Genomic DNA, 22,916 nt, shown 5'->3' with positions numbered 1-22,916 from the left:
AATTGGTTAAGCAATAGATGTACAATTGGTTAAGCAAAAGCATAGATTTTAGAAACTTTTGGTCATCGTTCATCATACTCATTGATACTCACTACTCCTCACCCTTGAATAATTAGGCGCACTATTCACTTCTAATATATATGTATATGTTATATATATATATATATATATAGGTTCAACAATTAATTGGCCATGTCAAAATGCTACCAAATAATGCTATCAAATAGGTCTAATATACATATTTCTACCTATCTTTACTGATATCTCTCTCTACCTCTTTCTCTCCGTGTCTTTTCACCCCTCCCCAAAGTCTCGGTTAACTTGATCCGCTGACAACCAATTTTTGTAAATGACTCATGAATACTTGTAAACTGACATCGTCGGTTAAGACGATGGCGCCACCAGCACCTCCCATTCCTGGTGCTCCAATCATCTCATTTGTATTATAAGTAACACTAGGATTCAATTTTGAATACAAGAATCTCGCTTGGGAACCGCCTTCTTCGGTATCAATAAATCTAGGCAAGGGGTACCTATCGGCCAACAACTCTGCTGCTTCTTGTTTTGGCTCATCAAGCAACTGTTTGAAATTGGCATACTCTTCTTGATCTTGGTAATTTGCTTTTCTCCAAGCTGAGATTGTTTTACCATGAAAAATCAATATATGGAAAAAGGTATCTAATAATAAGATTCTATCATCCTTGATCGAGACTGAATCCAATAATACTGCTTCTGGCTCACCATCTAATGTGAATGAGGTTAATGTGGGTTGAATCATGATCAACGAATTATTAGTATCTTCAGTTAACAAAACATGTCTATAAAAGGCAGTTTCATCGGGTGAATTATTGAAAACTTGTAAAAATTGTGATCTTCTCAAATAATAAATGAATTGGGGGTACAACTGGAATTGGGGACCCAATCTAAAACTTTCTTCTTGGTCTTTACGGTAATCGGCAAATTTTTGACATAATCTAATAAGCATACGATCAACCCATCTAAGAACATCTGCTCCATCGTCTTGTTCCGATTTGAATAGCGTGACTCTGGCCATTATTACTGCTGCCGCTTCTTGGTCAAAGGAGTTGGTCAAAGATTGTTCGTCACTGGTTAAATAGTTGGACACAGTTGTGACTCTAACTCTGTATGTACCACTCGAGTGTTGATAATGGGTAATGAACTGAATGTAGCTTTGTGCCGTTGGTGGCAATTGTTGAGTATTAGCAACATCGAAGAAAACGGCATAAGTATGTCTTGGAGACGTTGAGCAAAGTCTGTAATGGGAAGTACCACCAATACCTAACTCGTTTTCAGATACGTTTGAGGTCTTGACTCCAAGAGAAGCAGCATTACCAATCATTCCACTCACTTTCAATTCCTTTGAAGTTCTAATTTCAAATGATCCGTTAAAGCCCATTAGTAAATATGCTTCTGCATCCTTATTAAACAACCTCAAAAATGATCTTTTAAAGATAGATGTGGTAAACGCATCTGAAAGCAACATTGTACCTCCTGTGTGATTACACAAATTCTTCATCTCTAATAATCCAATCTGATCATAGCAACCAGCGAAAATATCAACAGTATGGCAATTCTTGACTGCTTTAGCAGCTAATGCATCATAGAATTTCGAGGCCTTTTTGAAGTGTTTAGCATTGTCTTTATCAATATCAGAATGAGACCTAATTGGCTCTTTCAACTGATTACCTACAATCAAACCCGGGTTTAAGGTACCAGGTCCTGCAGCGAATAACATGACTCTTGCACCGAATCCAGGGAATGTCAATCCCAATAAACTAATAGCTACATTCAATGCACTACCAGTAGACCTCAAGGGTCTTGCGCCATTAGCTACAGCCCAAGGGTCCCTGTTTAACTTTTCCAAAAGCGAAGTCAATTGAAATTCAACATCTTCCAAAGGCAAAAAGAACCTGGTTAATGAATTGGCCATTTGTTGATGTAGCGGTTGTTGTTGCTGATTCAAAACAGACGCAATTGGTCTATTCAACATATCACTAATTTGTTTATCAGAATACTCCTTATCACCTCTAAAGATATAGCTCTTGTTTATTTTTTCTGACCCCAAATCGTGGACTTGAACCATTGTACCATAAGTGATCAATCCAACAAGAGCATTTGGTGGTAAGTGGTTAAAACTAAGAATTATGTCGTCGACCAACGCTTTCAAATTTTCTTCGTCTTGACACAAGTCAATAACGAATACAAAGATAGGAGGGTTTTGAACGGGTCTAGCAGTGATATACTCAACTGTAGAGCTTGTGTTTTGTAACTCCAAGGGTAAGTTTTCCGAGTTTATACCGTGATAATGAGCAGGTAATGCGTTTCTACCTTGACATAACGGACATCTCCAAAACCCGTTAGGATCAACTGCACAGTATGGATTCAAAATAGACTTACAAGATTGATTCGAACAGTATACCGGGTCATATGCCGCTATAGGCAAGTCGTCTCTTTGCTTAAGTGGAGTATATAAAGCACCAATAGGAACAACGATTTTACCAGCTTCGGCCTTAGTCGAGGGGAAAGCATTCCAAGCGAATCTAACACCATTGATGTCTTCAGCTTCTTCAAAATTCATCCTTGCAATGAGTCACGAATCTGTCGTGGGGAAAAGTCCACTGATAAATCTTAATCTTCTCCTCACCAACTAGTATCAGTAATTAATTTTTCACTCTTTCTTGGTTGGCTTTTTTTTCGTTTCGTTGTCAATACCGAATATTATGTAAGATAGTAAGAAAATATTATGTAATACATAAAAAGAGTAGCTGTCACCAACTATCGAGCAAAGCAAGGTAGTGGAGCATTGACTAGCTGTCACCAACTATCGAGCAAAGCGAGGTAGTGGAGCATTGACTAGCTGTCACCAACTATCGAGCAAAGCGAGGTAGTGGAGCATTGACTAGCTGTCACTGACACTATCGAGCAAAGCAAGATAGTCTAGCATTGACTAGCTATCACCAACACTCGGGCTTAATTTGAGAGAGTAGCTGTAATTCTGTAATTCAGTGTGTATGATATAAGAGAGCTGTAATAAAAGAGAGTAACAGTGAAGCATCTAAAGCATGCGATAATAGTAGGAGCTAGTCAGTGTGCTCCACTAACTCGCTTCGCTTGATAGTGGGCAGGTAGTCAGTGTGCTCCACTAACTCGCTTTGCTTGATAGTGTCGCTCTGCTCGATAGCGTCGCTCTATAGTCGAGCAAAACTCAGTAGCTTGTTACATCACTATCTCGCTCTGCTCGATAGTGTTGCTCGATAGTGTCGCTCTATAGTCGAGCAAAACTCAGTAGCTTGTTACATCACTATCTCGCTCTGCTCGATAGTGTTGCTCGATAGTGTCGCTCTATAGTCGAGCAAAACTCAGTAGCTTGTTACATCACTATCTCGCTCTGCTCGATAGTGTCGCTCGATATTGCAGCTAGTCAGTGTCGCTCAATGTCGGGGTATTATGTAAAAATTAGATAATTTATGTAATTGGTGTCATTACATAAGCAAATGTCGTCTTATTACATAAACAAATAGCGTGTCATTACATAATACATAGTGCTGTTTGAGTTTGCACTCACTTCAATGTAGGGGGGCCTTACCACACTTAACAGATATACTACAAACCTGTTCATTTATACTATGAAAATTATGTATTCCCCATTAAAAACGTATCTGTACTTTGGCAAAATATACTTGAAGAAGCTAGTACCTACTCTCTACTAGTAGGGCCGAACGCGATCCTAGTGTTTGCTACTCTACATCATATCCTTTACTACTGTTCCTTTAGTATCTTATTCCCTATTCTCTTCTAGTGTCTTATTCCCTATTCTCTTCTAGTTTCTATTCCCTATTCTCTTCTAGTGTCTATTCCATACTCTCTTCTAGTTTCTATTCCATACTCTCCTCTAGTTTCTATTCCATACTCTCCTCTAGTTTCTATTCCATACTCTCTTCTAGTTTTTATTCCATACTTTCTTCTAGTGTCTATTCCCTGCTCTCCTCTAGTGGCAGCTAGTGTGCAACACTAACTAGCCTGTAACAACACTATCTCGCTTCGCTCGATAGTGTCGATAGTGTCGTGTCTATTCCCTACTCTCCTCTTTACCTTTCAATTGTTCAATTTCACTAACCAAACTCTTTATATACTTAGATGCCAACTCAACCGTTGTTGCCTTAGACGGTATAGCCACTTCATCATGGTACACCTGAGGAATCAAAGATGCTAGTTCCGCCACGGCGGTATTCATTCTATTTCGTCGTCCCTGCTCGGCTAATTTATGCGATGCTTTCTTGGTTGCTAGTTTCTCTGGTTTCTTGGTGAGTTTAGGAGATGAAGAGTTTGAATTTGTTTCCAGCGACGATGAGGACAATGGTTTGGACGTGGATTTTATTGATAGTTTTCTAGAGTTTGATCTTTTTCTGGTTTTGAGTTGCGGCGGACTGTTGGAATTCTTTTGCAGCAGCAGCAGCAGCAGCAGTTGTTGCTGTTGCTGTTGCTGTTGTTGTTCTAATTGCACCTTTTGTTCTACTTCTGCTAGTTTCCCCATGGTAAATCCCATCAAGGGGGTATTATTTATATCTAGCGGTTTCCTCACTGGTGGGAGCATATCTCCCAAATCGGACTTGTTTCCGTATGCATCACCCATTAATGTTTCCGGTAGTTTTTCATGTGCGTGTTCGGAGTAAGATTGCGAACTGACTAGTTTAGGTTTTACTGATGGGGATGTGTAGTTCTTGTTATTTGCCACCAAAACAGGTGTACTGTGAGGGGTTCTTCTCTTGTTGGGCTTTTGATCTTCCGAAGAAGGTGCATAAACCGAACTAGATGTTCTCCTCTTATCATTAATACTGTTGTTATTATTGTTATTATTGATATTATTGTTGTTATTGGTATTATTGATATTATTGTTGTTATTGATATTATTGTTGTTATTGATATTATTGATAGTATTATCATTATTACTGCTGTTATCATTGTTATTTCTATTATTGTTTGAGGATACCTGAGCGTTTAATGCTGGTGATGTAAGCGGCTCAAAATTGATATTTACAGGTGATTGAAGATGCTGGTGTTGGTGTTTTTGTTTGTGTTGTTGTGAAAATGATGCTCCTGTTGCTCCCTTATCCAAAGGTGTTACAGCGGGACTCACTAAAGGAGTGAAAACAGCATCTGGTCTAACATGTTGTTGCGGTTCTTGCAAAACATGAGTACTGTTTTGAGTAAATATTTTTGTAGATGAATTTTGACTGTGATAGTAATGTTCGTGATTATACAGCTGTTCATTTTGTCCCGGTAAAATGGGAGATGCAAATCCTTGAGGATTGTTTGAAGATAATTCGCTTTTCTTCAAAGCATTAACTGCTAATAAACTTGGTGTTTGGTCTGTGGAAATATCTGGTGGGAATGCTGATGACATATTGTTTGGGTCATCAAAATTCAATTCTTCAGGCATGATGAAGTTTAGGTTTTCAAGTCCAAATTCAAATTGTTGATGTAGTTGATGTTGTTCTTGTTGTTGATGTTGTTGATGTTGTTGATGATGTTGATGATGTTGATGATGTTGTTGTTCTTGTTGTTGTTGTGTTGGTGGTAGTGATTGAGTGATTGGGTGATGATGATGGTGATGGTGATGGTGGTGGTGTTCCTGTTGCTGTTGTTCATACAAGTTTTGTTCAATATTCAAAAACATCTGTTCCGACTCGCTATAATTAGGAGTATTTGCACTTATATGATGAGAAGCTAATTGGCTATTGATGTGAGAACCATTATTGATCCCAGCTGGAGTTGAATGGCTTGAAGGATTCTGATGAGATTGAGTACTATTTGAAACTTGACTAGAAATAGTACCATGATGGTCTATATCTGGATAATATGGCGATTTATTAGGAGTGTTCCCAGTTGGTGACCCATTTATATTTATTTGGTTATCTGGAGAAAACGTCGAGTTCCAAACCTGCAGCTCCATAGCAACTAATAACAAAAGATGAATTCTTAATATCCTCTTGACCCCCCCAAAAAAAAAAATTGAAACTGTTATAATAGTGAAAAATTCTCTGGTGAGCCTCAAGTAACTTAGCTGTAAGCTTGTATAGCAACTATAATTAGAACCTTTTTTACCTCAGCTTTTACCAAACAAGCAGAATTATCCTTCTTTCTTTGCAAATATACCGAATAGCACCTATATCAACCTGAAGTTCTCAACCGTTTGCTTGTTTTCTTACCAACAAGTTTGGTTCTTTTTTTTTTTTAGTGAATTAATTTTGATTTTTTTTTTTTTTTTTTGGCGCCGTTTAACACCGCAAGAGCAGAGGTGAAGGAAACGGTATGGAAGAGATGGAGGGAGGAGACAATACGAGGGATGTAGAGGATGTTAAAGAGGAGATGCAGAATGTATAGTCAAAGGAGAGGAGATGCCCAACCAATTTCAAGTTGTGAGGCAGGAGAAGCTTTATTTGTAAAAGAGTGGAAAAAGGACAATATCATTTTTCACAATGAATTTTATTCAAGTACGAGAGACGATGCGATGCACGGCTCGAAACAAAAACTCATGGGAAAAGATGAGATGAGATGAGATGAGATGAGATGGGAAAAGATGAGTAATTTAACCTTACCTTTTGTCATGAGTACCTCTACCTAATATCCTTTTAAGTTACTTACCTTTCTCTAGTATTCTCCATTAGATAAAATTCCCATCATCCAGCTTAAAAGTACATCACGTGACCAGAGATAAACAGCGCGAAAAGCCCCAATTGCACCTTAAGCGGTAATTTACAAGATTGAGAGGACCTTCCACCCCCCACGTGCACCCATTAAAGCGGGAACTGCATACTGACCGACACTATTGAGCATACTGACCGACATTATCGAGCAGAGCGAGATAGTGGAGCATACTGACTAGTTGAACATACTGACTAGCTGAACATACTGACTAGCTGAACATACTGACTAGCTGAGCATACTCACTAGTTGAGCATATTGCATTGATAGAATTGTATTGATAGAATTGTATTGATAGAATTGTAGTGAGATATAAACAAATTGTTAATGAGTAATTTGTAGAACCAAGACATAAAAAGGGGGTAATTGTGTTCCTTGATTAGAAAAAGGAGAGAAAACGTTAAAGAGAAAACGTTAAAGAGAAAATAAACTTTAGACATCCCTTGATCACTATCGAGCGAAGCGAGATAGTGTTGTTACAGGCTAGTTAGTGTTGTTACAGGCTAGTTAGTGTTGTTACAGGCTAGTTAGTGTTATAAACGGTTTTGATTGCTTGAATGAATCAATCTCAATTTGTTAACTTTACTCTACTGTCGACAACAAGTTGTACCATAAAAGATGCACCATAAAAGATGCACCATAAAAGATGCACCATAAAAGATGCACCATAAAAGATGCACCATAAAAGCTGTACCATAAAAGATGCACCATAAAAGCTGTACCATAAAAGCTGTACCATAGCAATTTCAAGCTCTGTCAACTATCAACTCATTTGGCAATAATTAGATAAATTAAATTAGCTGCAAAATTAATTATGTAATGACTTTGTGTATAGCGATTGATTTAAAGATGACCCCTAATTAAATGACCTCTAATAAAATAACACCGTCAAAAAAAACAGTGCAAATTATGGGCAAATTATGGGCAAATTATGGCAATTTATGGCAATTTATGGCAATTTATGGCAATTTATGACAAGTTATGGCAATTTATGGCAATTTATGGCAATTTATGACAAGTTATGGCAATTTATGGCAATTTATGGCAATTTATGACAAGTTATGGCAATTTATGGGCAAATTATGGTACTATAGAGAAAAATTGGTTGATTAGGTTGAAATGGAATTTTACCAACGGGTTTGAACAAAAGCATAATTTTAGATAGATGGCAACAAGGATTCTGCCATTAATCAGAGTTTTTAACAAGACGCAAGAGAAATTGTCTTGTTGACACTATCGAGCAACACTTTGTGGAGGGGTTCTAACTCCTCTACTCTACTTTACACTTTTATAATTTCAAGAGATTGACCCGACCCCAAAAGAGAAAAAGAAGAGATTGACCCCAATATAGTGAGTAAAAGGTTGAAAAAATAGTTTTAGGAAATGTACTACACAAGATCATTACAATAGGATTTTATCTCCCCAGTTTGGGAAAAGAAGTCAAAGTTGACTAAAAAATATTTGACCGCGTTTTGTCGTGAAGTTGAGTGATGTATTGCACTTTATAATGTCGTGTCTGTCATTTAATATCGTGTCGTAAATCGTATCGCATTCGCTATGTCGTGTCTGTCGCGTGCTATACAATATATTAGTTGCAGTTGTGTCAGTAGGCCTCATTGCAAAAACCCATATGTTGCTCATTATGTGTTGCTCATTGTGGTAGATTAGTTTTGTTTGGTCAACCTTTTAATTTTCAATAATCCAAGATAATAGTTGTACAATTATTATTACAACGTGTTGCTCCAAAATTGAGCCAAAACTGCTAGATTATTATTATACTGAAGAAAAATGTATTGAAAATAATTGTATTAATTCTTTGTTGTGGTGGTGGTGGTGATGAAATTGAAACAGGTGCACGAGCTGTAATAGGAGGTGTAACGGGAGATGTAACGGAGATGTAACGGATATGTAACGGGAGATGTAACGGAGATGTGACGGGAGATGTAACGGGAGATGTAACGGGAGATGTAACGGGAGATGTAACGGGAGATGTAACGATTGCTTGAAGCTGGTGTTTTGAAGGTTTTTTGCTAGTGCCTAGCAGGCACTTTTGATGCTTTTGGTGCTCCAGACAAGTACTTTGAGCTTACTAAGGCTTTTAGAGCTGAGCTGGTGTTTTTTGCAGGCACTCTAGAGAGGCTTTTAGAGCTGAGCTGGTGCTTTTTGCAGGCACTCTAGAGGGGCATTCTCGGCGCTTCTTGAGGGCACTTTTGTCTAGACACTTTTGGCGCCACTTACTACTCACTACATATTGCTCCACTAGCTCGCTTCGCTCCCTAGTGTTGCTACTCGCTTCACTCGCTAGTGTTGCTACTGTTTAGTGTTATTTATTTTGTCTCTTTTTTCTCATTGTCGCTTTTTAGCCTCTCCAAGACACCAACATAAAACTTGCATTTCCTTGCGCATCATTGCATTAGTCAATCACCTAACAACTATCAAGATAATATTGATTCATTTACTCATTCTCAATTCAATAGAAAAGAAAATAAAAGAAAAAGATAAAAATATTATTAGCTCCATATAGATTTATTTTTCTTTCTTTTTTGTCTCTCTTGCTTATTAAGAGAAATCAATATATTATAAGGACTTGTCTATGTATAATTTGGTTGATATTCGGTTCATATATATTCAGTTGAGTTTATTTATTATGGTTCCCAATTAAACACTTGATAATTATTTCAAAAGCTGAGGAAATTATATATTTATATATTGTGAAAACACCACTTTTGAACAAAATACCAAAGCTCAGAAAGAGATACCAAAACTCATAGAGGTGTACTCAAGACGCAGAAAGACATACAAATAGAGGTATACCCAAGACTCAGAGAGACATACTAAAAACTCATAGAGGTGTACTCAAGACTCAGAGACATACTAAAAACTCATAGAGGTGTACTCAAGACTCAGAGACATACCATAAAGAGATATACTCAAGACTCAGAGACATACTCATAAAGATACAGGATATTACTTGTCCAGTCTCCGCTTGATACAGACTTTGATTAGCCTCATATAGCCATAGCCTTTTCCACTCAAACGCTCCTTTAGAGAAGTCAGTTGAACAAGCCAAAAAGGAAAAATCCTTGCTATCATCATTCAAGGAGTAAATAAGAACCATGTCAACTAATCTTAATGGGTTTCAATACCCCCATTTGCAGCCGCAGCAACAATCGCAACAACCAAAGCACGAGTATTATCCAACAACTACCACCATTTCTGCTAATTCAACGGCAAATTCCAACAACTCTACAACTCCTAATACTGCAGTTACAACAACAGCATCCACCACAACAGGCTCATCCTTAAGACCAAACTCAATATCGCTAAACAAAGTTTCTACTGATGCCCATTTCGCGAGAAACAATAACTCTAATTCTCATGCCGCTGCCTCCCATTTGAATCTTAACCATTCGTCAGCTACTATTGTACCACACATGATTACAGGCACAGGTGCCTCAGTAATGGTTACAGATCCACAAATTAGTTCTAAATTTACAAGTACAGATATTCAAATCTTACGACAATTGTTAATCGCTGGTGAGAAATATAAGTGGAAACAAATAACAAAGGAAATAAATTCCTCTAGTAACCATAGCAATCATGTTATTGCCGCACTATCGAAAAAGCAGCAACAGACAGGAGGAACTAATATACGTCTTCCGCAGCAACAGCAGCAACAACAACAACTGCAACAGCAGCAACAGCAACAGCAACAGCAACAACAACAACAACAACAACAACAACAACAACAACAACAACTGCAGCAGCAGCAGCATCTGCAGCAGCAACAACAATTTGGGTACGTTGATAACGGAAAACTAGATGGTACAAGTATCATTACCAACAATTCCAATATTAACAATAACAGAAATATTAACCACAACATTACTAGTTCTATACCGTTAAAAAACGTGAGTCCCACTTTTGTAATGAAACAGTATCAGCAATTATTGGGATTTCCCAATAACCTGATTTATTTTGGAATTTTAGGGTCTAGCTTACCTTATGTTGTTGCTGCAAAAGGCTGGAGTGACCTTGATCAAAATGTCTACAACTACACTTTCCACAAAGATGATGGCTAAAGAAAGCAAGCGACACTATTGACACTTTCGAGTGACACTATCGAGCAACACTATCGAGCAACACTATCGAGCGAAGCGAGATAGTGGAGCACACTAGCTGCCACCGACACTATCGAGTGACACTATCTCGCTCTGCTCGATAGTTGAGCACACTAGCTGCCACCGACACTATCTGCCACCAACGTGTGTTTTACATATTTTTTCTTTGCTACGAATAGGATTGTTTCAAACTGAAACGTTGAAAGGACTTTTGAATCAGTGGTGTACCACCTTAAGGACCAAAAGGAGGATGAAGAATCGACACAGGTTAAAGAAGGAAAAAAGAGGATGAAGAATCGACACAGGTTAAAGAAGTACTGAAAGGAAGGAAAAAAGTAGGCTTTTCATATAATGTATTGGGCAGTTGTGGGGGTATGATGAAACCTTACGAGCCTCATTGTGGAAGCTATCGTTGGTTTCATCGACATTGTATCACCTGATTTGTCACTACATGAAGCCTCATTAGGTTTTATGAGTTGTTTACATGAAGCCTCATTAGGTTTTATGAGTTGTTTACATGAAGCCTCATTAGGTTTTATGAGTTGTTTACATGAAGCCTCATTAGGTTTTATGAGTTGTTTACATGAAGCCTCATTAGGTTTTATGAGTTGTTTACATGAAGCCTCATTAGGTTTTATGAGTTGTTTACATGAAGCCTCATCATTACTGTCACTTTGCACCAATCTTGCAAAAGTATCGGTGGCAGCTAGTGTCGAGTTTTTCTTCTTTTTTATTCAAGAATTCTTAGGACCAGGTTGTTGCTAGAGGGATGGGGGTAGAAGAATGAGGGTAGATGTATTAATAAAATTGCGTGTTTCTACAAAGTCTTATGACATTTTTTGATACTCTTACTTGTATCAGGAAGCTTATTCATCGACACCAGTACTATCCATCTCGATATGGTCATAACTCTTTCGGAAAGCGCGCTAAGTAATTTTTCTCTTTTTTTTTTTTTCCTTTTCTTCGTCTTACCATCTCATTTTATAGATAGAGATTGAACAAAAGTTAGTCTTATTAAGTAGCATTAGAGGTTGAAATTCTGATAGAAAATGGTAGTGGATACGACATATTATGATATTTTGCAAGTAGAGCCAACTGCCGACGAAGCGGAGTTACGAAAAGCGTATAGAAAGCAAGCTATCAAATTACATCCTGATAAGAATGGGAATGATCCACGAGCAGCGGAAAAGTTTCAAGATTTAGGTGAAGCGTATGGGGTTTTGTCTAATCCAGATAGTAGAAAGATTTATGACCAGTACGGTGTTGAAGGCATGAAGAATCATGCTGAACAAGCAGCTGCAAATATTGATCCTAGTGAGTTTTTTGAAACGGTGTTTGGCGGAGTAGCATTTAGAGACTGGATTGGGAAATTGGGGTTGATGGACGATTTGACTAAATCTGCCGAAGTATTAAATTTGGATGAGGAGGAGGAGGAGGAGGAGCAAGAGAAAGAGAAAGAGAGAGAGAGAGAGAGACAGCATCAGCAGGCTACATCTGCTGGCCACCACCACCATCAACACCACAATAGTCATGGCTTTTTCAATCATTCTTCTAACGACGACTTCAAAGAGACTTCAAATTCCAATGGCTCTTTAAGTTCGAATTTTGACTCGTTGACGCTAGCTGATTCAACTAAAGGAAATTCAAACAGCTTGCATGCGAGAAAAGAGTCCACCATCTCATCACAAGATTTGAAAAAGAAAAGGAAACAAAAAATGACCAAAGAGCAGCGTGAAGAGATTTTAAGAATACATGAAGAAGGAAGACAAGCTAAACTTAAACGGATTGAAGAATTATCTCAGAATCTTATAATTAGGATTGATGATTACAGAGCAGCATCTACCAATCCAGAAGGATTGAAACACTTTACTCGAAAATTGAGAGAAGAATTTGATGATATGAAGGTGGAAAGCTTTGGTATTCAATTGTTACACCTTATCGGTAAGATCTATACAAATCAAGCTAAAGCGACAATACAAGCATCAAAGACTTTTGGTGTGAGCAAATTATACACCTCAGTAAAGTCTTCAAGCGAAACTGTAAAGAATGGATATAGCATCATCAAAACAGCTCTTGATGCCCAAGAAACTATGGAGAAAGTCATGGTTGAACAAGAAACATTCCAGCTGAAACTCGAGCATGGTTATGAACCAACACAGATTGAGATTTCTCAACAAGCAGAAAGAGAAAGATTTGTTACTGGGAAATTCTTGGCTACTGGGTGGTCTTTGGTTAAGTTTGAGGTTACTAGTGTACTAAATAAGGTTTGTCAAAATGTCTTGCATAGTAAAAAATTGGGCAAGAAAGAAAGAGTTGCTAGAGCCAATGCTTTGTTATATATCGGAAAGGAAATGTTGAGCATTGAGAGATCTCCAGAGGAAGACGATGATGCTAGAATCTTTGAGGAGATGATGGCTGACGCTAAGATTAAAAAGGATAAGAAACGTGAAGGGAAACACCATCTTTTTTGAAAAGACTAAAGAAGAAGAAGAAGAAGAAGAAGGAAAAAAAAAAAAGACCTAGCGGCATGTGTGTGTGTACGTGTACGTGTATATGCGTTGTTGGTGAATAGAGTTTTATTAATAGAGAATATCTCAGTATGAAACAGGTAAGGAGAAGGAGATGTATAAGTTACCTGAAAGGTATCATCTCATCATCTCTTACTTGGGGGTTTGATGAAGTCGTGTTTCAGTGGCAAAAAGACCAATAAAAATTTGGCGTATAAAAATCCAATCTTTTTAAGCACCCTGTTAACCACTATCATCACCTTCTTTCGTTAGCTGTAGCAATATCTTATGACCATGGTTAGTTCAAGACAAGTTCTTAAGTTATATAAACAATTACTTGAAAAATCAAATAAGTTTAATACGTACAATTTCAGGGAGTATTCAAGAAGACGTGTCCATGATTTGTTCCAACAAAATAAGAACTTGACTGATCCTAATGAGATCACTAAATTATATAATGAAGGGATCGACAATTTGGCGTTATTGACTAGACAAACTACGATATCCCAGATGTACACTTTTGATAAGTTGGTTGTTGAGCCTTTAAAAAAGCATAGTCGCGTGTAAAGTAAGATAGACAGACCCACATCGTGCACTTTGCTCTATTTGTCATTGCCGCTCACTTAATAGAGCATGTCTCAGTTGCAGTAGCTTAATAGAGCATGTCTCAGTCACAGTAGCTCGATAGAGAATGTCACAGTCTCGGTAGCTCGATAGAGCAAGTTTCAGTCACAGTAGCTTATTAGAGCATGTCACAGTCGCTTTATGGCACATATTTCAGCATCTCGATAGAGCATGTTTCAGTATCTATCAGTTTGGGTGTTTGGGTATTTGTCTCAAATGCATATTACGAGAGGATATGATATACATTGTGTCTGATTGCCAAAAAAAGCATAGGAAGGGGGTGAGCATTAAATGTAGCTTTACGTCTCTGTTGTTGACATCATTACTAATGAGTTGCAACTAAGGTTTTCAGTTATCGAATCCATTTCTACTATAAAACATAAAGGCAAAGACACACCTGGGTGAATCTTTGTAATCATAGTTTCATGTTACATCACGTGACCAACCCCAAATATATGGTACATCACGTGACATAGACATAAAATCAAAAATTAATAAAGCCCAGTACATTTTTCAAATTCATTATCAACTACATATTGTCCATATGCTAGCTGTTTACCAAGTGGGTTTTCAAGGATAGGGACATATTTTTCTAATTTCGGCATGACTAAACTGTTGCAATTTTCAATATTACCCGTTTAAATCAATTTACATAAGAGAGAGGGGAGGAAGGGTGGAGACCCGTTGTAACTTTATGCATTTTCATGCCACTTGCATTTTCACTAGGAGGAAGAAGAATTTTTAGTTTTGACAATCAAAAAGAAAAGAAGACTGGAAATATATATTGGTTGGTTAGTTCAAAAAAAAAAAGAAAAAAAATGGGGATGGGCTAAAATGTTGACTAATTACGAGAAATAGAGAGAGGAAGAGAAGGAGGAAGGCTTTGCTAAGATAGCTGAAACGCAGGGGTTTGACAAATAATCCCTCAAGTGGACTCATCTACATCAAATTGCATACCTTGTGGCTGAGTTAATCATCAGCATAGTCAATTATTGTTTAAACATGCAAAAATCCCACTAAACTAGGACTACAGAAAGAAAGAACTAGAGAAAGAAACGAAACTAGAAACATTAACTGAAAAGAGACTCAAGAATAAGAAAAATGTAGAGAAAGAGAATGGGGGTTTTCTTTGAGTGGGTATTCTTTGCTTTGTTTCTTTTTTGATTTTCGTCTATTTATACCAATGGCCAAGTACTTGCACTTTTTTTGGTTAGAGAAATTAAGCCAAACATGAGAATTCTATTAATATTTATAGTCTCGCTAACATGCTTAATAGCAGAGAAAACGCCGTATAGATATACTCAATTAGATATTGGGTTTTTGGCATGCGACAAGTACATCACTAATAATCACCCACTTTGTGTACCACCTGAGGAATGGGGTGCACGTAACTATGAATGTTACTGCAAAAGTGATGCTGCGTTTGCAACTATGATGGACTGTTTGGTTCAAGGATACAATAATAAAACCAAGATTATTACAGAATTTGCCGATGCATGTAATATGTCAATCGATGCTGCTTATGCCAGATACAGGGCGGAGATCACGCACAATGCGACTTCCTTAAGTGGTAGTGGTGGTGGTAGTGATGGTAATGATGATGGTTATCATAAGTTCTTGACTAAGAGATGGGGTGAGATTACTGCAGAGGATTTGTCATCAAATCCGGTGTTGTTGAATTATGATAATGGAACCTTTCAAGTTTACAAGGACTCTTATGAGATGAATTTCAAAAATACAGATCGTTCTATTAAATATGGAGCTATCTTATTGACATATTGGGGTATAATTTTCTTAATTGCTGCTCTATCTAATCTTTTTTCAAAAGTAACCCAATCCCGAGGACGCAATAGTAATAGATGCAGTTGGCGTCCCTTGGTCAATTTATACAAAAAACATCTTGGGATGTCTTCAACTTTCAAAAGTCGAAATCTACGCTCGTTCAATTTCAAATTTGGAAGATATCATGTTCCTGGTGGTTTCATTCCCACAAGAGTGGAAACAATTGTTTTGATTGTCTTTTTAGCTATACTTATCGTGGTAACAGCCGTGCACATTCACCACATTGATGGAAATCCATTGAATGCAAGCACCAAATCGGAACTAAGTGCGTTACTTGGAGTTCGAACTATTATACTTACAGGTTATTTGGTTCCGTTACTTGTGTTATTCACAGGACGAAACAATATTCTACAATGGTTGACGGGGTTGAAGTTTTCGACTTTCCTCTTGTATCATCGTTGGATTGCAAGAATTGTTGTTATTTTGATATTTATTCATGCTATTGCGTTTACAATTGTGTTTAAAGAAGCAGGGATATACAAAGACAGAATGGCTACAACACGAATTACATGGGGTATTGCTGCTTTAGTATGTGGAGGATTCATTTTGTTTTTCGCCATACTTTTCTTCAGGAGAAACTGGTACCAAACATTTTACGTTTTCCATTTGTTATTGGCGACTTTTTTCATTATTGGTGCTTATAGACATGCATTCCCTGTTGGTTATGGTGGTTACTATTGGGCAGCAATTGCCGTGTGGGCTTTTGAAAGAGTATTGAGAATAGTCAGATTAGCACTATTTGGCATAAAAACTGGTCATTTGATGTTGATGCCTGATGAAATATTGGTACTTTCAGTCCAAAAACCCAAATTGTGGAAAGCAAATGCGGGAGGCTACGCCTTTGTACATTTTTTGCAGTGGCCGTACTTTTGGCAAGCACACCCCTTTGACCACAATTATATATGCGATACCAATGAATTGAAATTCTATATTAAGGTTAAAAACGGTATTACTCGTCAGTTGTATAACAAATTGGTAAAATGTCCATCAAAGGCTGCAGATATCAAAATCATGTGTGAAGGAAGTTATGGTGGTTCAAGCGCCGGGTACAGATGTGGCAATATGACTTATGTTGCAAGTAGCACAGGAATCCCTGCTCTTTATTCCGAAATTATAGACGTGGACAAGTGGGCGCCACAAAACAAGACAATTAAACTCAAGTGGATTATAAGACACTTTAAATCTTTGGCATGGTTCAAGAAGGAGTTGAAACAGCTAGAGGGTACCAGAGTTGAAGCGAGTGTATATGTTACAAATGCAAATGATAATCTTTGTGAATTGGAAGATTCGTTTGAAACAACTAAGCGTGAGTCTGATTCCAATTCTGAAAAGGAAAGTTTCAATCACCATCACCATTACAGTGCAACTTGCAACAACATTATTGAGGAGTATAAATGTGAGTTACCGCAAGTTGACATTGTGATTGGCAAACCAAGCATGCAAGCAATAGTTGAATACGAAGCCAAGTTTGCAGATTCATCTATAGCATTTATTGGATGTGGTAATCCAGAAATGGTTGACGAATTACGATTAGCTGTGCGAAACAGTTTGTCATTGACAAAATACCGAATGGACTATTTCGGGCAAGTTGAAAAGTGGTCCTAGAAGATGAGATGCTAGAAGAGATGCTAAAAGATGAGATCCTAGAAGAGATGCTAAAGAGATGCTAAAAGAGATGCTAAAAGAGATGCTAAAAGAGATGCTAAAAGAGATACTAAAAGAGATGCTAAAAGATGAGACCCAATTCTCAATAAAGTGACTCTTTATTATTAATTTTTGGTTTTGTAGTCCCCAGTTTATCATTACAACATTCAGTATTGTTTCTATATCATCTACTTGCTCTACAATTTCTTTTTTTTCTCAAGTAAACACACGGGTTTGGAACTACAACTCGAATCGTATGATACTTCATGGCATGATGATTTCCATTTTCGTAAAAGGAATTTTTTTTTCTTCTTTGTTTCACTCATCTTGAACTTTTTCTGAATAACGAGGTTAGGTTAGACAAGTTAAGCTTTAGAATAAGATGGTTGAGAAGAGATTGGCAGAACAAGACGAAGTTGAGACCTGCTTTTTGAAAAAAGCCAATACGACTTTCACTAAAGAAGATATCAGACTGTTTTTCAATGAGCAGATCTGGCGACTGGAGTTTCAAGATAAGGTGCAAAAGCTGATTGCCAATAGTGGTCCTTATAATTGGGGCACCATCAAGGAACTTATGGACGACACTTTGCTTCGACAAGTTCGTAAAGAGGTGTTATCGGAAATTGCATTTACCAAGAAGGAGACTGATATTTACAAAGTGTACCAGCTGGGAGACTTGGCGAATTTGTCAGGCTTGGATTGGGATGATTTGTCTAGATTGCCCTCGCTACATAAGCTAAGGGCTGCCATCTACTCACAAGAGTTTAGAGACGTGATATCAAAAGTCACAGGATGCGGAAAATTGAGCGGTTTGAAAACGGATATGTCCATCAATTCGTATACAAAGGGGTGCCATTTATTGACTCATGATGATGTCATTGGCAGTAGAAGAGTTAGCTTTATATTGTATTTACCAGAACCAGACAAAGTTTGGAAGCCTGAATATGGAGGTGCTTTACGCTTGTTTCCGTCAGTGGTACCGAATGTGCCTCACACAGACTATGAATGTAAATTGGTACCTCAGTTTAATCAAATTGCATTTTTCACAGTTCAGCCTGGCTTGAGTTTCCACGATGTTGAGGAGGTGAGAGTGGATAAACACAGATTGTCGATACAAGGATGGTTCCATATTCCTCAAAAAGGTGAAGATGGTTTTATTGAAGGCGAACAGGAAAAAACAGAGTCGATGTCAACTTTGAATCAATTGCAAAGTAAAGAATTACAAGAGTTTGACGCTCCAAAGTGCACTAGAAAAGATTTACCAAGGGAGGAATTGAGTATGCTCGAGCCTTCAAAGCCGCTCACAGAAGCAGAAACTCAATTTTTGAAAAAATATCTCAACCCTATTTTCTTAGAGCAAGAAGTCTATAAGAAATTAGCAGACCGTTTTATCAAAGAATCGTATCTTGAGGTACAGAGCATTTTGAATGACAGTTTTGCTAGCACATTGAAAGAGTCTCTTAGAGACGTGGAGATTAACGAACCAACTCCACAACGTTCTACAGACGTTAAAGCTCCATGGAAAATTGCTGTACCTCCACATAAGCAAAGATTCATGTACATAGAGCACACATCTAATGATGTTAATAATAATAACAACAACAACAACACTGTTGAGAAATCTCCTGCTTCAATTGCCGACTCAAAACTTTGTGAATTAGCAAAGTTTCTTGCTTCAGTCGAGTTCAAAAGGTGGCTCAGGATTGTTACCGACCTCATCCCGACATCGGAAAATGTATTGGTAAGAAGGTTTAGACCAGGAAATGACTTTATTCTCGCAACAACGACCGAACCTCAAGTGGCTCGTAGCCCTGAAGAGGAGAATGTATTATTAGAAGCTACTTTGAATTTAACTCCTACAGCCAGTAATCCTAAAAACTGGGAATCAGGAGAATTTGGTGGCTATGAGTTGTGCATGGTGCAACCAAGTAGTGACGATGGATTGGAACAAGATGACCCTGCAATTTACAGGTCCAATAAGGAAGGCGATGAAGACAGTGTGTTGCATACCAACCAGTGTAAATGGAACTCGCTCATTTTGATGGTGAGAGACCCATCAGTTTTGAAGTTCATCAAGTATGTTAGTATCAATGCAAAAGGCTCCAGGTGGGATATCGACTGTCTGTGGAACGTAAGAAGTATGGGCGATGAAGAGGATGATTAAAAATATACAAATGTAATTGGATAAAAGAAATGAACAAAATAAAGCCTGGTGGTAGGTTAAATTTATAGATATAAATACATAATTAATACATTCACTCGTCATTGTCATCGTCGTCACTATCTACATAAGTTGGTATCTCATCAAGCTGAGCGGTTTCCTTTTGTTCGGAGCGAAGTGGTTGTGGTTGTTGTGGTTGTTGTGGTTGTTGTGGTTGTTGTGGTGGTGGTGGTGGTTGTTGTTGTTGTGGTGGTTGTGGTTGTTGTTGAGACTCTCCATCGCTTTTTATATTAGTTTTCAACTTCTTAGTTGGTGGCTCTTCATGAGATTGAGCAACGGAAGAGTTCCTGCTCAGATTTGCACCATTTAGATGTCTTTTCCTCCTCTCCACCTCTCTTTGCTTCCAGGCCCGCTGTATTTCGGGGCATTTTTCAATAACCTCCTTCTCTCTAACTCCGTCTTTGATGGAGATGAGGATTTTCTCAACAACTCCTACATGGTTTCCAGTACTCTTGTCATTTCTAAATCTAAGCATTTCCCATTTACCTTTTCTGGAGGTGGATTGTCGGCATTCGGCTATCCTACCTTGTAATGGTTCATTCAAAGCCTTTAATCTTTCCCAATCATCATCGGTTAGATCTAGTTCAGCGAAATCCGTGTGTACGTTGGAACCTTGCCATACTCTAAGTTTTATCAAGTCTGGTTTACTATCGTAATCGACATACGTTGATGATGGGTCTCTTTCATCCAAATCTGGGTCTTGTACCTTGTTAAACACAAACTCCAATTGGTAGTCAACAGTGTTTTCATCTGCCGGCTTCCACTTCAACAATGTGCGGTCGGTTCCAAACACGTAAGGAGTTTCTGCACACGTGTATATCAACCCATCCGACGAGTGGAATAACTTGTCCATTTTGCTCAAAACATCATCTGCGTGATACGATGTCAACATACTCTTGAACCCAACTTTGAAGGGGAAATCGGGGGAGTTTACAATCTCGGGATTCGATTTTTTGTACTGATCAAAAGGTTTCATTATATTTTCCGTGATATACCCCAATCTTTTCGGTAGTTGACGATCTATTATGCATTTACCATTGATTGCCAAGGCGTCGAAAATGCAGTACCTCAATACCGGCTCACTTACATTTTTGTTTTCCAAGACCAACTCGCCATCTAACAACGTGCCATGGTGATAAGTCATATTTCCGGGTGATTCGTGAACCGAGAGCGGGAAGTGGATATGAGGAATGTAATAGTAGCTATTTTCACGAGTTATCAAAAAGACCCCTTCGCCTTTCTGCATGTCGTTGATTAGAAACAAAAGACACCTTAGTCCATCGGATTTTTCACACACAAAGTAATCCTTTTGCATCAATGTTTCCTCAAGATGTTTTCTCTCAAACGATACCGGCTGCGACCCTGGAAATGTCGTTGCTCTTCTTCCTAGTAGCTCAGCAACCATAAACCGCAATTCATGCGCCTCTTCTTCATCAAGTTTCGTACCTGGTATTATAGGAATATCTCTATCCTCTAACTGTATCATCTTAGCCTTCCCTATCCTCTCAACTGGGGCCCCCAATCCTTGGCTAGTATATCCTTTTGTCTTTTTATTGTTGATATTTTTCCTTCTCATCGGAAAAAAGGAAGTGAAAAATTTCAATCTTGATTCATAGCCAGTTGTTTGTTGGTTGGTTCGTTCGAGGGGAATTGGATTGGATTGAGCGGATGAGGTTGACTGTTCAGCAGGTTCAGGAAGCACCCTTGATTTTGAATCCTGAACATAAAGTTACATTGGTTTTGAGGGATCTACGTTTGACCGATGTCACGAATATTGCAGGTATGAGACTAGATAAGTATCAAGTTTTGGACTTGAGCAATAATGAGTTGATAGTTTTGGGGAAATTGCTGGACCGATTTGAAGAATTAGAGGTTTTGCTACTAGCTAATAACAATATCACGTATGTGGACGATGAGTTTTGCGTGGCAAATAAGTTTGGTTGTCTAAGGTCGATATCGTTTATGAATAATAATATTTACAAGTTTCAACAAAACTTTGTAGCTGCTTTCGACAAGGTTGAGAATTTGGTTCTCATAGGCAATCCCATTACCAAACATTTCGATTATAGACTATTTATGATCTGGCTTGTGCCGTCTCTTCGGGTTTTGGATTTTAAGAAGGTCAAACTTGCAGAGAGAAGTGCTGCCTCAAAACTATTCGGCACTCTAGAAGAACCATTCAATGAGAAAGCAAAGAGAATGTTTGATCTTGAACTAGACATTGAAGCCAAGGGGAAGCACATAGCGCCTCCCTCGGATAAACAAATGAGCGCTGTGGTGAAGAAATTATCAAAATCTGATAAGGAGGCATTAATGAAGAGATTGAAGCTGGCTACTAGTATTGAAGAGGTTGAAAGTATAGAGCAGCTCATAAAAACTGGTGATATATGACATCGAGGTGTATAAAGGATAAATTTGTGTTTTCAGATGATACTATCGAGCAAAGCGAGATAGTGGAGCTGCACTAACTAATGTGGTACGACATTGCTGAAAAGGTGACATCTGGATAGTGGAACTGGCTACTAAAACTGGCTATGGGAACTGGCTTCGGGAACTGGCTACAAAAACTGGCTACAAAAACCGATTACAGGAATTGACTACTAGAACTGGCTACTAAAACTGGCTACTAAAACTGACAACGGGAACTGACTACTAGAACTGACAACTAGTAACGGAGAGGGCAGAACTGACTATTAGAACCGACTATTAGAACTGGCTATTAGAACTGGCTACTAGAACTGACTACTAGAACTGACTACTAGAACTGACTACGGGAACTGACTACTAGTATCGAAGAGGTCAGATCTGGCTACTACAATTCCTACCAATATCGAAGAGGTTAAAACTGACTACTAGTAATGAAGAGGTTGCATGTACAAAGCAGTTCAACCCCAGAAAGGTCATATTAAAGACAAACGTGGTAAAACATTACCAAAGTGGAAAAAACTGGCTACTATTGAGAGTCAGATTCAACTACTATTGAGAGTCAGATTCAACTACTATTGAGAGTCAGATTCAACTACTATTGAGAGTCAGATTCAACTACTATTGAGAGTCAGATTCAACTACTATTGAGAGTCAGATTCAACTACTATTGAGAGTCAGATTCGGCTAGTGTCGATTGTGTCGGTGACAGCTAGTGTGCTCCACTATCTCGCTCTGCTCGATAGTGTCGATAGTGGAGCAGTACTGACTACAAAAGACTCTCCACTATTCAGCAACAGCGCCAGC

At 38.2% G+C, this 22,916-nt stretch overlaps 8 protein-coding genes across 8 annotated transcripts; 5 read left to right on the top strand and 3 right to left on the bottom strand. All coding sequences in view use genetic code 12, as the record gives it.

Moving 5' to 3' along the window:
• Positions 1-316: 316 nt before the first annotated feature.
• Positions 317-2,599, bottom strand: SEC23 (GTPase-activating protein; the record flags this gene model as incomplete). Its single annotated transcript, XM_049326268.1, has 1 exon — positions 317-2,599. The coding sequence occupies one exon, from the start codon at positions 2,597-2,599 to the stop codon at positions 317-319; it is 2,283 nt and encodes a 760-aa protein (XP_049182380.1).
• A 1,491-nt stretch (positions 2,600-4,090) lies between these two features.
• PHO4 (phosphate-sensing transcription factor) lies at positions 4,091-5,974 on the bottom strand (the record flags this gene model as incomplete). The annotated part of the gene is made up of 1 exon (XM_049326257.1): positions 4,091-5,974. The coding sequence occupies one exon, from the start codon at positions 5,972-5,974 to the stop codon at positions 4,091-4,093; it is 1,884 nt and encodes a 627-aa protein (XP_049182379.1).
• Positions 5,975-9,842: 3,868 nt separating this feature from the next.
• Positions 9,843-10,808, top strand: KGF56_000479 (uncharacterized protein; the record flags this gene model as incomplete). Its single annotated transcript, XM_049326245.1, has 1 exon — positions 9,843-10,808. The coding sequence occupies one exon, from the start codon at positions 9,843-9,845 to the stop codon at positions 10,806-10,808; it is 966 nt and encodes a 321-aa protein (XP_049182378.1).
• A 1,088-nt stretch (positions 10,809-11,896) lies between these two features.
• Positions 11,897-13,318, top strand: KGF56_000478 (uncharacterized protein; the record flags this gene model as incomplete). The annotated part of the gene is made up of 1 exon (XM_049326234.1): positions 11,897-13,318. The coding sequence occupies one exon, from the start codon at positions 11,897-11,899 to the stop codon at positions 13,316-13,318; it is 1,422 nt and encodes a 473-aa protein (XP_049182377.1).
• A 1,890-nt stretch (positions 13,319-15,208) lies between these two features.
• Positions 15,209-17,425, top strand: FRE3 (Fre3p; the record flags this gene model as incomplete). Its single annotated transcript, XM_049326223.1, has 1 exon — positions 15,209-17,425. The coding sequence occupies one exon, from the start codon at positions 15,209-15,211 to the stop codon at positions 17,423-17,425; it is 2,217 nt and encodes a 738-aa protein (XP_049182376.1).
• A 421-nt stretch (positions 17,426-17,846) lies between these two features.
• Positions 17,847-19,628, top strand: OFD1 (oxidative DNA demethylase; the record flags this gene model as incomplete). Its single annotated transcript, XM_049326212.1, has 1 exon — positions 17,847-19,628. The coding sequence occupies one exon, from the start codon at positions 17,847-17,849 to the stop codon at positions 19,626-19,628; it is 1,782 nt and encodes a 593-aa protein (XP_049182375.1).
• Positions 19,629-19,719: 91 nt separating this feature from the next.
• CGT1 (mRNA guanylyltransferase) lies at positions 19,720-21,261 on the bottom strand (the record flags this gene model as incomplete). Its single annotated transcript, XM_049326201.1, has 1 exon — positions 19,720-21,261. The coding sequence occupies one exon, from the start codon at positions 21,259-21,261 to the stop codon at positions 19,720-19,722; it is 1,542 nt and encodes a 513-aa protein (XP_049182374.1).
• Positions 21,262-21,353: 92 nt separating this feature from the next.
• Positions 21,354-22,076, top strand: LEA1 (U2 snRNP complex subunit; the record flags this gene model as incomplete). Its single annotated transcript, XM_049326190.1, has 1 exon — positions 21,354-22,076. The coding sequence occupies one exon, from the start codon at positions 21,354-21,356 to the stop codon at positions 22,074-22,076; it is 723 nt and encodes a 240-aa protein (XP_049182373.1).
• Between the last annotated feature and the right edge of the window lie 840 nt (positions 22,077-22,916).

Source organism: Candida oxycetoniae (genome assembly GCF_023343755.2).
Source record: "Candida oxycetoniae strain CBS 10844 chromosome Unknown scaffold7, whole genome shotgun sequence".
Classification (NCBI taxonomy): Eukaryota; Fungi; Ascomycota; class Pichiomycetes; order Serinales; family Debaryomycetaceae; genus Lodderomyces; species Lodderomyces oxycetoniae.
This window is presented reverse-complemented; position numbering and strand designations above follow the sequence as displayed.